General features: G+C 37.8%; 1 protein-coding gene across 2 annotated transcripts in view; it reads left to right on the top strand.

The window, feature by feature from the left end:
• Positions 1–2,332: 2,332 nt before the first annotated feature.
• The window catches only part of sh2d3cb (SH2 domain containing 3Cb), a 55,870-nt gene continuing 45,319 nt past the window's right edge, over positions 2,333–12,883 (top strand). The window contains exons 1-3 of one of the 2 annotated variants that reach the window (XM_014014628.1): positions 2,333–2,386; positions 7,004–7,607; positions 12,448–12,487. In XM_014014628.1, coding sequence (XP_013870082.1) covers positions 2,368–2,386; positions 7,004–7,607; positions 12,448–12,487 — 663 coding nt within the window. In that variant the 5' untranslated portion in view covers positions 2,333–2,367. Of the gene's footprint in view, positions 2,387–7,003; positions 7,608–8,445; positions 8,581–12,447; positions 12,488–12,883 lie in introns of those variants that run through there. The other variant, XM_014014629.1, reaches the window with a different exon arrangement.

Raw genomic sequence — 12,883 nt, forward strand, 5'->3', positions numbered from 1 at the left:
TATATATATATAATCAAACAACCTCTAAAGAAACTCTGAACACTTTTTTTAAGCCTGAACTAACTACAGTCTGCTTAACGTCTTTGATTCTTTATTTTAAATAAGACTTCACGTTCAGATTATTTGGGATTAAAGAAGCTTTTTGTCAAAAAGGACATGTTCTCCTTTAAACATTAAAACTTAAAGGGAAAATTCTGTTCCTGGTTTTTTGTCAGTGGAAAAAAAACTCTACAAATAAATCAGTTTTAAAGCCAGATGAGTTACTACATTTTATCAAGAAACTGATGTAAGGTTTCTGTGTAATCTGAAATCTGTTGTGTACAAAATAAAATCAGCTGATTTCTGTGAATATTCAGACAGGAAGTCATTTCTAGAAAGAATAAGACAAAATAAAAATGCTGCTCCGTTCTTTTATTTAAAAAGCTGAGTTGACTCTGAGCTCTGTTTGTGTTTTTAATGAAACTTTAGAAAGATCTGCTGATGGAGCTGCACAGTGTTCTGCAGCAGCTCAGTACCACGTCTCACTTGGTACGGCCAACAGAACAGGTTTGTGTTAACGCAGCTGCGAGGATCCACATCCAGACGGACAGTGAGTCAGTTCTGCAGACGAAACAAAACCCGGTTCAGAAACAAACTGGTCTGTGTGAAATGCTGCTGTTTACTCACAAATATTTCACTTTTACATTTTACCCACAGTAAAACTAAGTCTATTTGTAAAGTATTAGTATTTTTGTGTTTCTGACCTGTCAGGAGGTCATGAGGCCTCAGAGTTGATGCAGAAGCAATCGATGAGTCTGAGTTTGGGATTTGTTCATCAGGAAATGTTGGCAGGAAACACAGGATGATGTTGAAATGTGTCTCCACCCTCTGAGCTGTGAGAACCATAAATCTCTTCATGTGTCGAAGAAAAATCTGTTTATTTAACAACAAAACCAGATTCCCTTCATTTATTCTGTTTGTTTTAATTGAAAGAAACTTGTATCTCTAATGAAGTCAGTGTCTTTAAAGCTGTCTCGCCTCGTTTATTACTGTTGAAAAAATAATTCAGAGTAAAGTAAAGTTTTATTTATACGGCGCCTTTCACAGAAATCAATTCACAAGGTGCTGTACATTCAGGGAAGGGGGCGGGGGCAGTTAAGAAACAGCCATTCAAGAAGACATACAAGACAAACATGGGGGAACAGGTGACACCGGTCACAGTTGTGCTACTTTTAACAACAGCTTGAAATACACAAAAGGAAACTTGAGTTAAACAACCCACGAGAGAGCAAGACAGCCTGGGGGTGGGGCTTAGGCCAGATAACACATAAAGGGGAGGTAAAATGGGGCAGGTTCAGAGGAGTAGTGTAAAACCCAAAGTTTCCTAGAATATAAACAACCATATAAAACTTCAACCTAAATAAAAATGTCTTTTTATTTGACTATGCTGCATTCAGTGTCTCATACTGATTGTTTCAGGGATTAAGCAACCAAAAGTCGTGCAAACTTTCAAATTAAAAGCCCAAATCCAGATTAAGATGTTGTTTTTTCTCTTTACATTGGTTCTCTTTGGTCTGTGGCAAAATAAAAAAGTAAACGTTTATTACAGATCTGAAATATGGAGGTAAATATAAGAAAAATCAACCCTGTAAACAGATCCAAACACTGGATTTTATCTAAACAGATAAAATTGATTGAAAATTTTTCCAACATCTGTGAAACATAATATCTTTATGTTTTATGTCAAACAAAATGTTTTTTGTTTTCAGTTTTCAGTCAGAAAATTAACTAACTGTGTATCTTTGGGTTTTATGTGTAAATTGTTAAGTTTCATCGGCATATTTGTTAATAATAACCTAAATCCCACCAGTTTTATTTGTTTGTTTGAAAGCTTCTTTTCTTGTTTCCTTTTTTTTTTACATAAAGTCCAGAAAACATGTCTTAAATAAAAATAAAATGATCAGAAGTCTCTAAACTCTTCAAGACCCAAATATCTGTTTTTAAATTCTCTTCAGTTTCCTTTTTTCTGTTTATCGTTTCAGAAATCAGTTTGTGACGTCAGCTTGGATCAGAAAAAAAAATCTTTTTTTCCTGGTGTTTTATGTTTTTAAAATAAACATAAAAAATACATTTTTGCTTACTAAGGCGATGTCAGAGAGTCAGAAAGCTGACACACATCTTGAAACAGAAGTCACAACACTGTTTTATTTCCACCTGATTGCACAAACATGACCTGAAACTGCTCAGAAAACAGGCCTCCCCAGCGTTTCCGTTGGTTTCAGAAAGCAGGAAGCAGATTCACTCTTCTGAGTGAGGCGTGTGGATTATTAGCAGACTGTAGAAACAAGTGGAGACGCTGCTCAAACAGCAGAATACCTCAGCTGGGCCATGAACAAGAGGAAAAAGAGTGAGTTGGATTTTCTTTGTCGTCCTTTCATGATTGTAAAAAAAAGAGTTTTATTTGTTGAACTTTGCATTTTGAAGGAAATCATCACAAACTTAAAAAAATCAACATGACAGCACTTTGAATGTGTTCATTTGATTTGTAATGATCTTTTTCTACTTCTGATGAATTCAATAAAAGAAAGAAGATAAAGAAAAAACTTTACAGTGATTTTTGTTTTAATACGTCCCAGACTGTATGTAGTATAAAACCATGTCTTTTTGTGCCTCATCTGAATATGAGTTTTCAATTTAAAACATATTAAAAAAAGGAAGAATTATAACAAGTATCAATGATAAATACAAATCTGCTCTGATAACATCTACAAACGTTCAACGTTTAAAATTCAGCTGAAGTGTCGGGAATTTCCAGAGTCGACAACTTACTGGACCGAATGCTACGACTCTGTGATGCTGAACTCAGAAAACAGAAACAGGCTCAAGGAGCTTAAATCAAAATAAAAGTCTAAAAGCATCTGAAATGGGAAAGAAGCAAGGGGACAGGATGAGGAGCAGGGATGAACCAGACATGGTGTGAACACACAATGCTCCACTGAGGAGGGAACAAAGGCCGACAGGCTGAAAGGACCGGGGCCCGCAAAATTAGCAGAATTTGTCTGGTACCGTTCTGGCCCATATTTGACCCAGATACCGCAAAGGATGACGATCCTCTGGTGGTCCAGATTTGGTTTGCCAGATGTGGTCCATGCCTGGACCAGTGTCATCGTTGCCATGCCTTAGTTAGTGTTTGTTTACTCCCTGTTCCAGTTTAGTTCCTCCTCCCAAGCTCCGCCCACACCTGATCCAGGTGTGTCTCATGTCCCCTCATTAGTTCTCCCTTTATGTCTCGTCTTCCCCTCTGTTGGTCCGTTGTCCCACTCCATATTAAGGTTGTCCTCTGTGGTGCTCCGTGTCCTCAAAGTTTTTTTTTTTTGATTTTGTAAATATATTTGTGCTGCCCTGTCAGCCTCATTGTTTTGCAATAAAGGAAGAAAGAAATCAGAGCATTTCTCTGAGTGAAACAAGATTTCTGATTCAAACAGATCACAGGAGAGAGGTGAAATTCTGCTTGTGTTCAGGCCCTCGAACAAGTAAAAACAGAGATGTGGTGTGAGACGAGTCAGGGAGTATTTGTCCTCTTTCTGGACCCTGTAAACAAATCATAAGCTGGTCTTTGTGTCGGCGGCTCAGCTGAAGGCAGAGCTGAAGAAAAGACATGGAGCGTCTGTCCTCTCGTTAACTGTCCAGTTATTCTAATGAAATCTCTGACTGGAGCAAAAAAAAACCACTAAAAGTTTCACCTTTTTTCTTTTGCTCTTTAAACAATCTTGATCAATTATTTGGACTTTTCTGAAGGATGTTTAAATTTTTATGCTTTGTGATTTTGGCTTCTGTCTTCGCTCATTATTAGTCCTCATGACCATTTTCAGGTGGATGTTTTGTTGTACTTCCAGAAAAATATAAAATCAACATCTTGAACCATATTAGTTTGAAATATTAGGATTGTAGCTCCAATGAGGTGAACTTTTCTGAGGTCGATACTCAACTAAAAGGTCTCTCAGATCCTGTCTCTGATCTTTCATTTCCTGTTTAATAATAAAAACATAATTTTCATGTTCAGGTTTGACTGTTTCTGTCCTCCATTTGGCAGGTTTTCACACACTGAGGCCATAAATCACACAAGAAAATGCTTTTTTAAGAACTCGATAATGTTTTTGCAGAAGAGCAAAAAAAGTTACAGACTGAAAAACAAGACAGATACAAAACAAAATAAAAATTGCAGAAACGAGCACAGTAGTTTCTGTTGGACATTATTGAGATTAATATGATTTTTTAAATTTTATTGTGTGAAGATTTTAGTCGTTAATGTATCAAAACATTCAGCTCATTAAAAAGACACAAACTACAATTTTTATGTTCTGCTTTTCCCTTAACTTTTTTAATATTTAACTTTATAAACATTTCTCCATCGAAAGACATTAAATACATTCTTGCTCTTTTATCTTCTTATACCACTTTTAGTTTTTAGCTTTTTCTTTGCCACTTTTAGTGAGCTTTTAGCGTTTCTTTTTTAGCTTTTAGCCATTTGCCATTTAGCCATTTTTTAAATAGACTTTTGCTACTCTTGTCTTGAGTTTTGCTACTTTTAGCTAGCTTTTTGTGACTTTTGGGTTTAATGTTTTGTGTAGCATTTATGGACTGGGTGGTAAATGGACTGTACTTATATAGCGCCTTTCTATCCATCAGGGACACTCAAAGCTCTTTACACTGCAGACATTCACCCATGCACACTCACATTCACACACTGATGATGGCAAACTACACTGTAGCCACAGCTGCCCTGGGGCGCACTGACAGAGGCGAGGCTGCCATACACAGGCGCCACCGGACCCTCTGACCACCATCAGTAGGCAAGGCGGGTAAGGTGTCTTGCCCAAGGACACAACGACTGAGTCGACTGGACGGGAATTGAACCAGCGACCTTCCGGTTCCAGGTTGACTCCCTTGACCACTCTACCACAGCCGCCCCAAATTTAGCATTAGGCTAGCTTTTTGGTACTTTTAGACAGCTTTTTTTTTTTTTTTCATATTTTCAGTTTCTAGCTATCTTTGTTACTTTTATGATAATTTTGGCTTTGACTTATTTTGAGCTACTTTTGCTTTTAGCATTTTGCTACATTTAGTTTCCAGCTAGTGTTTCCTGCTTTTGGATTGAGTTTTTAGCTTTTTGCACTATTTGGGTTCCTAAGGTTTTGCTTCTGTTAGCTTTTAGTTAGCACTCTGCCTTTTTTTTTAGTTTTAACAGCTTAGCTTTAACATTTCACGCAGCCTTTTTTTGCACTGCGGTTTTGCCTAAAATTCAATTTCTGTTTTTTTTATTCTTTTGTCTTTGACCTCTTCCATTGTGATGCAATAAGGGGAGTTTTTGTGTTGTGATTTTTATTCTCCTTTTGACTTTGCTGCTCTGCTCTCTGAAGGTTTCAGCTCCATCTGAGCGAAGCGTTATCAATCATTTATTGATGTCCTGAGTTCGGCCTCGTAACGATGAGTGATGTTTCACTGTAAACTGCCGTCAGACGGAGGTTTATGCTTTTATGAACCGTTCAGAATCAAGCAGCAGCTGCTGTCACAACTGTTTTAACGTCAGAGTGAGTGAAGACTAAATCAACACAGGGTGACTCAGTGTGATGGTTTGGGTCATGTTCAGGGTAAAGTCCGAAACCTTACCCCTGAACGTCATTAACACACCTGCTCTGTGTGAGACAGTAAAAAGGAACAAACAATCTGCTTTTATTACCTTTTATTTGATTGATACTGTTTCTGATTATCTCACACCTTTATTCTGACTCCACTAGATGTTAGAAGTTCTGTTAATATTTAACTAAAGACATGCAGAGGGCAACAAAAACAGAAGCAAACTTCTGACTATTTATCCTTATTTCGATTTGTATTTACACACCGAGCACCCTGTGATACTTTTATTCTGAAATCTTCTTTGCAACAGCTGAGAGACCCACAGAACAAGTGACCTTCATGAGCAACCGATGAAAATTCTACAGTAGGGGTCTTCAGTATTTTTTAGTCTAGGACCCCCAAACTAATGGAGAGACTGAGCAAGAATCCCTTATATAATGAATTAATTTTTGACTATCATGTTGTAGAAATATTGCAATAATTACCATACTACTAGTAAAAACATTTTCATTTTTGACTGAAATACATTATTTTATGTCTCCGTTTATCGATTTGCTACATAGCTCATGGTAATGTGTGTTTAACAACATACCTCCGGAAAAAAATAAAATAAAATAAATTAAAAAAAACATGCCCAAACATTTCGCGACTTACCTGAAGTACCTTTATGTCCCCACTAGGGGGTCTCAACCCCAACATTGAAGACCTATTAATGTTTTTATTTGTTTACACTTTACATTTTTAACTGTGAAGTTTTTCTCTTGTGAAAAGACGTAAATACATGTGTTTGAAGGCACGTGATGTAAAATGTAACACCATAGTAACACGGGGTAGTGCGTGTCATACATGCAGCCTACCTGTGGTTTACGTGGGCCGTGGTCTTGGTCGGCTGCAGACCCTGAATTGAGACACGGCTAATATCAACTATACTCTAATAAAAAGTTATAGAATATGTTTTGTCGTTCCACATTTCTAGTCCTCCCTGGACAGACGGCGCCCTTAGCACTTGCCTTTACGGCCTATGCCCTGCCAGGAAATACAATACAGCACAACTTTATTTATAAACCACTTTAAAAGCAACACCGTTGGCCAAAGTGCTGTACACTAATAAAAACACATAAAAGCAAACATAAAAACAATGAACTAAGTAAAATGATCCAATAAAATCAGCAAAAATAAAACATTAAAACCAACATCTCAAAATGACTTAAAAGCCAAGGAGAAAAAAAATGTTTTAAGAGCTGATTTGAAAACAGGAAGTGATGCAGTGATACCAAATACAATTAATCTGAACTAAAAATTAAATAATTGAATAATTGTACAAATGCAGGCAAACTGATGTACCTGACTCTTTGGACCGTAACGGGCTCCATCCTGTCCCCCTCAGGTTTTAAATGGTTTGGGGGCGTCACCAACAACAAAGCAGCCTCACATGTGAAGGGGGAGTTCTGTGGATCAGCAGGAGGAGGGAAGCAGTCTGTGGAAGACATGGACTCCCGTCCCCGCAGCTACACCCTCTCCAGGCACATGTACACCCACGTGGGTACGGCCCCCCGCAGTGAGAGGCTCTGCAGGGTGAGAGAGAAGAGCACAGAGGAGGAGAAGCAGGACGGGGCGGGGGAACATGTTCGAGACTCCCCTCTGCTCGGCGTCCTCTCCTCTCTCAGTTTGACAGCTCTGGAGCAGCCTCGGCCCGTTTCGGCCCGGCCGCTGCCCCCCACACCCAAACGGGCCTCACCTCTGACCTCTCCTCCTGACGGCTGCCTCACAGAGCTGTCAGACCCCCTGAGGACCAAACCCGCCTCAGGATCTGGCAGAGATCCGTTCAACATGACGAGTCGTGGAGCTGCTTCAAAGCAGGACCTTTATGTGCCAATGGACCCTATATGTGACAGGGCTCGGAACCTGTCGGACCCTCAGACAGAGAGGCATCGACCTGAACAGGAAACTCAGAAGATGGCAAACATCTCACAGGAAGTGCACCCTGGCAGGTGAGAGATGATTTAAGTTTTTTTTCTTTTCAGTTTCATCTTGTTAAAAAATTATTTCTACAGTTTTGTCACTTTGTTCAGGATGATAACAGAAAACACAAAGTTCCTCACTATTTTCCTTTAGTAGATAATAAGTTCAAAACAAAAAAAAGTTTTTCTAATGTGGCAAAATATTTTATAATCAATATTTATGAATAAAAAATTTTAATTATGAAAGAAAAATTAAATCCTTTCCCAAAAAAAGTTGCAATAAAATGCCCAAATTTTATATTTCTGTGCAGAAGTCTTAATCCAGCCCTCTTTTCTTTATTTGCAGCCAAAAAAGCTATTTTTAATCCGTTTAAGTAGTTCTCAAGGGTTTTTAAACAAGTATGCATTTTGGACAGTTACTGTTTTTACCCAATAACTGAAGAAATGGCCTAGTTTTGCATATACAAAATATAATATTTAGTAAATTAACATTCAAATATTAATATTTTCTTTTGTCAGCCTGAGGTGAAGTCTCAAAATCTATTTTTTAAATTACTTTTGATGAGAAATATCAGTTTAAATACAACAAAACTGGATCAAAACTTTTGCACATAATTCTGTATGTGAGAAGTCCTACAAAAAGGAAATAATAAAATCAAAGTGCAAATTAAATAAAAACAACAGGCATTTTCTGTAAAATACGGCGAATTCTGCATCAAATCCGTAGCTAAAAGTATTAAATGATAGCTAAAAGCTCAAAGTAAAAGAACTGTAAGATTTAGTGTAAACATGTGTTTAACAGGAAGTTGTTTGAAAGGAAAAAAAAAACATTTCGGTCAAACATAAAACGGTCAGTGGAGGTGACGCGCATGCGCAGTGGCTCTCCGCTTCCTCCCCGCTCTTCGCCCCGCAGCTCAGCGCGGCTGTGCGGGACAGAGATGAAGCGGGTCCCGGACGTTGGCTGTGATTCGGTCCGCTGCGGAGACCAGGAGACCCGGAAAAGGTGAGCCGCGTTTCTGGGCTCAGAAACCCGCTCATGTTGATGTTTTATTTTATTCTTTTAACCTCGAGAATCAAGAAGTTTGTCATGATGTCAGATCAGCACCAGCTCAGAGATTATACAGCTTTTATTGATTTGTTTCCCTCCTGTTTGGCTCTGAAAGCTGAAATCAGTGTTTGTGTTTTGGTGATTTGTTGCCTTAAAACATAAAACCAGAACATTTCCAACCACTGGACTACGGAGCCGGTTCGGTTTCTGTCTGAGGAGGAAGCTGGGTCAGACTGGAAGAGGAGATGAGGAGCTCTGGATTCAGTCTGATCAAACAGCTGCTTTTACTGAAACTCACTTCCTGTTTACCTGTGCTGCTCACCTGTCAGGTGTTTCTGAACAAACATGATCTCCTGCCACAAAGATGTGAGGTTTGAGATGACTCTCAACTACTACCATATATATACACACATGCATACATACATACCATACTCTGAAAGTTATTCAGCTAGATCAGGGGTCTGCAATCTGTGGCTCTSGGGCCACATGTGGCTCTTTGGTCCCTCTACAGAGGCTCTTTGAAAACGTGACCAAACAAAACAGAATAAATTATTTTGTTTGTTTTTATATCCACAACAGAAATCAATTTGTAAGCAAATACGTGATCAATACTACTAATGCAAAAAGTAAAACATGTTAGCTTATGCTAGCCTGTTGTTTACTTAAATAATCCAACTTTTGTCTTTCTCTCAAATCCATCAGAATTACCTTTAAAGAATATTAAAAACTGCATAGTAAGAATTAGAAAAAAAATAAGCCTGAATAATTCAGTTGTACTAATTTTTTTTATGAAATTAGGTATAAACTATATAAAGTATTTTTCTTGTTTACATGAATATAGTCTTTTTATTTGTCCTGAAGGGTAAAAATAATAATAAAAAATAAAATACGCAATGTATTTTTTAGTTTTATAATGTCACCTCCACTGGCCGTAAAAGTTCCCAAAAAGGCCTTGAAAAGTCCCACAGACCACCAGTTGATAATCACAGTTGTAGCTTATTTTGTGGCTCTGGACACATTTTATTACTGTGTCAGTAGCAGAAATGGCTCTTTTGATTGTAAAGGTTGCAGACCCCTGAGCTAGATGTATAAAACTAGTAGTTTCAGTAGATTCAATGGCTCATGAGATATTTTGCTAACATTTTACTAACATACACCACTTAAACAGCCTGTTTAAAACAGGGAATAACAGGCAGCTCTGACACAATGTTGTTATTGGTTCAATTTGAAGGTGGGCGGGATCATCAAATCACCCTTTCAGAATAAAAGCATTGCTTTGTTAGAGTTTGTATTTTTATAAATACGGTTTGAAGTTAGTCGAACAACAAATAACAGATACTCTCACCATATTTTATAGGTAGTCATATTTTGCATTCAATATTTAAATATTGTTAAATCTTATTAAAAATCTTTGATACTCTTTTAGTTTGAAGTTTAGCTGCTAAATATGCTACATGCTACACACAAGGTGCTCAGCACTACTTGTAAGTGGGGATATTTTTTTAAACTATTATTATTTAATTCTGGATAAATGGCATAAAAATAAAAGTTTTACAGTTGTGAATTTTTAGCGTAACCTCATTTTGCTGAAGCTAATCACGGTTTCCAAAGTTAGCAAAAACACTAATCCACTAAATGAGAATTTAGTTTCATTATTAGTGGATTAACAGAATATTTAGAAAGTTGCACAAGGGGGTGCCACATGAAATCTTGCTTAGAGCGCCAAATTGACTAGTTCCTCTACGCCAAGAGGAAGTGACCTTTTAACTTTCTCTGTAGGCTCAGATTTACTGTAAGTTTATGTAACATTACTGAAAGCTGGGAAATATTTAATCTATTATTTGAATAAATCTTTAAATTCCACTTCCACCTCTTATTAAAACCCTCCTGGTCTGTTTGGGAAGATTTATTGCGCCCCCACCTCGCTTCCTGTTTGTAGTCTAGAAATAATATCTCAGCGTTGCCATTAAATTAAAATAGACAGTGCGAAGTTTGCAGAGTTTAACATCTTCAGGGAATCATTCATCTGTAAGTTTGTTGTGTAAAAAAAACATTTTTTTAAAACGAATGTTAGTTTTTACCTCAAAGCATCACAAACAAAAACAACAGTGAGATAATCAGAGCTTCAGATCTTCTCTGGGGTTTGGGAACACAGATTTGAACGCTGGGAGTTTCTCAGAGTTTGTGTTTGGGAACAGGAGGTCACCTCCCCGGACTCACTCAAATATGCTGAGGAAAAGAAAAATGAAGCGTATGTGTCTGCCGTCAGTTAGAAGCTGCAGTTTTTCTACTTTTTCTTCTTTTTTTTTAAACCAGTTTAGAAGAAATCCCCCGGGTGCTGGGGCTGAGCTTTGTGACTCCCAGGAACACCCAGCTTGGTTTGGAGCCAGCTGATGACCGGATCGGCAGGAGGAAGACAGAAACACCGCATCGTTTCCAGAAAACAAACCGTTTTCAGATTGTTACTCGGAGGTTTTCCACGTCCTCCCTGGAGAAGTTGTTGTGTTGCAAGTTGTTGCCGGGCGTTGTCGAATGAACTCACTGATTCAGTTGTGCAAGAAGACACAAAGAAAAAATGTTTTCCTGCTGGAAAATCTTTGGTTCTGCAGATCAAACACTGAGCAGTCAGGATGAAACACCTTAAAGCACTTGTCAAACTCAAGGCCCGTGGGCCAAATGGGGCCCTCGGGTGACTCCCGTCTGGCCCGCCAAAAATTTTTACCTCCGCCATGGGTGAGGTAATGTTTTCGGTCTGTCTGTCCGCCTGTCTGTCGTTCTGTCGTTCTGTCTGTGGACAACACTACTCAAAAACTTGTGGACGGATTATCATGAAATTTTTACCACATGTGGGTACTGGACCAAGTAACACAGCACTAAATTTTGGTGATGTTCCGGATCACATTGCAGATACATGAATTATTTTTCTTTTAACACTCTGACATCGGCAAAGCTGTGATGCTTTCACAGGACGTGGGTTTCAAAGTGTCCAGCAGGTGGCACTGTAGTATTGGTGTGCCCCTTTGTAACTCTATTACAGGATGGGGGAAATTGGTCTTGGCAGAGATTTTCACTCTCAGAGTGCTTCTAGTTTCCTTTATTTTTCTTTATTTTTTTCTTTAAAATGAAAATTGTTTATAATATCAGTGGTAAACTTAAAATTTATAATTAAACACAACAAAATAAACAAGTTTTAAGGGGGAAAGATAATACTTGTCCTGCCTCTGATCTGTTGGCTTTAATTAACTGAGTGATTCTGTTGGATAGCACAGGATTAGCATGTCGATTAGTTCTTTTCATTGTTTATAAGAGGATGTGTTAAAATGCTTTTTCTATGCAGGAAATACCAGGTAGAGCTCAGTTATTGTTTGTTAGCATGGCTCAGTCATAGCAATGAGACGTGACCGTGTTTAGTCAAAATTAAACGTTAAACATCAAAGTTAATTAAAACACCATAACGCTCATGTGGCCCTCTGTGAAAATGAGACACTCCTGCCTTAAAAGAAAAGGATTACTCTCAGCTACTACCACACAAAATGTTACATCATTATTTGTAAAACTGACTGAGTTTTTAGCCTTTTTTGTGTATCTTATATAATATCTTATAAGATAATAAGGTATCTTACGTATGCCCGTAGCGGCCATCTTGAAATGTCTTATAAACGTTTATCCATTAGTAATTTGCTAACAGACAAACAGACATGAGCAAAAAAGGACTTTTTGAACAAAAAAGGAGAAAAACAAGGTTTTAAACTGAACAATCTTTCAATAAATCTTTAAATAATCAGAAAATAACTGTTGAATATTTGGTTTTCTGTCTCGCAGGTGTTCATCAGTGTCCAACGGTGGTGGAGAATATGTGAAAGTAAGCTTCCTTCATATAAGCTTGTTGTCTTTAAAATGTGTTTTTATTCTCAGCTCTTATCTCATAAGATTTAATCTTTAACCCGCGTTGCTTTATTTTCTTCACTTCGTCTTATCAGACTTCCTGTTTTCTGATGTTTTTCTCGGTAAAAACTAAAATATAATTTAGTCGAATTGTCACAGAAGAATTTAGGGAATGTCTTTTTTTTTAAAAGCCGCCTCGGTTTCCGCTGACAAGTGGAGAAAAAAAACGAGGAAGATTTCTGCTTCGTTGGCTCAGGAATGGACCGCTGACAAACGTCCTGGTTTAAAAAAGGGGACAAACTGAGAATGAAGGATGATGCTAATGAAATTATAGCTGACACACACACACACACACACACACACACACACACAC

Source organism: Austrofundulus limnaeus, unplaced genomic scaffold (genome assembly GCF_001266775.1).
Source record: "Austrofundulus limnaeus strain Quisiro unplaced genomic scaffold, Austrofundulus_limnaeus-1.0 Scaffold117, whole genome shotgun sequence".
NCBI classification, from domain to species: domain Eukaryota; kingdom Metazoa; phylum Chordata; class Actinopteri; order Cyprinodontiformes; family Rivulidae; genus Austrofundulus; species Austrofundulus limnaeus.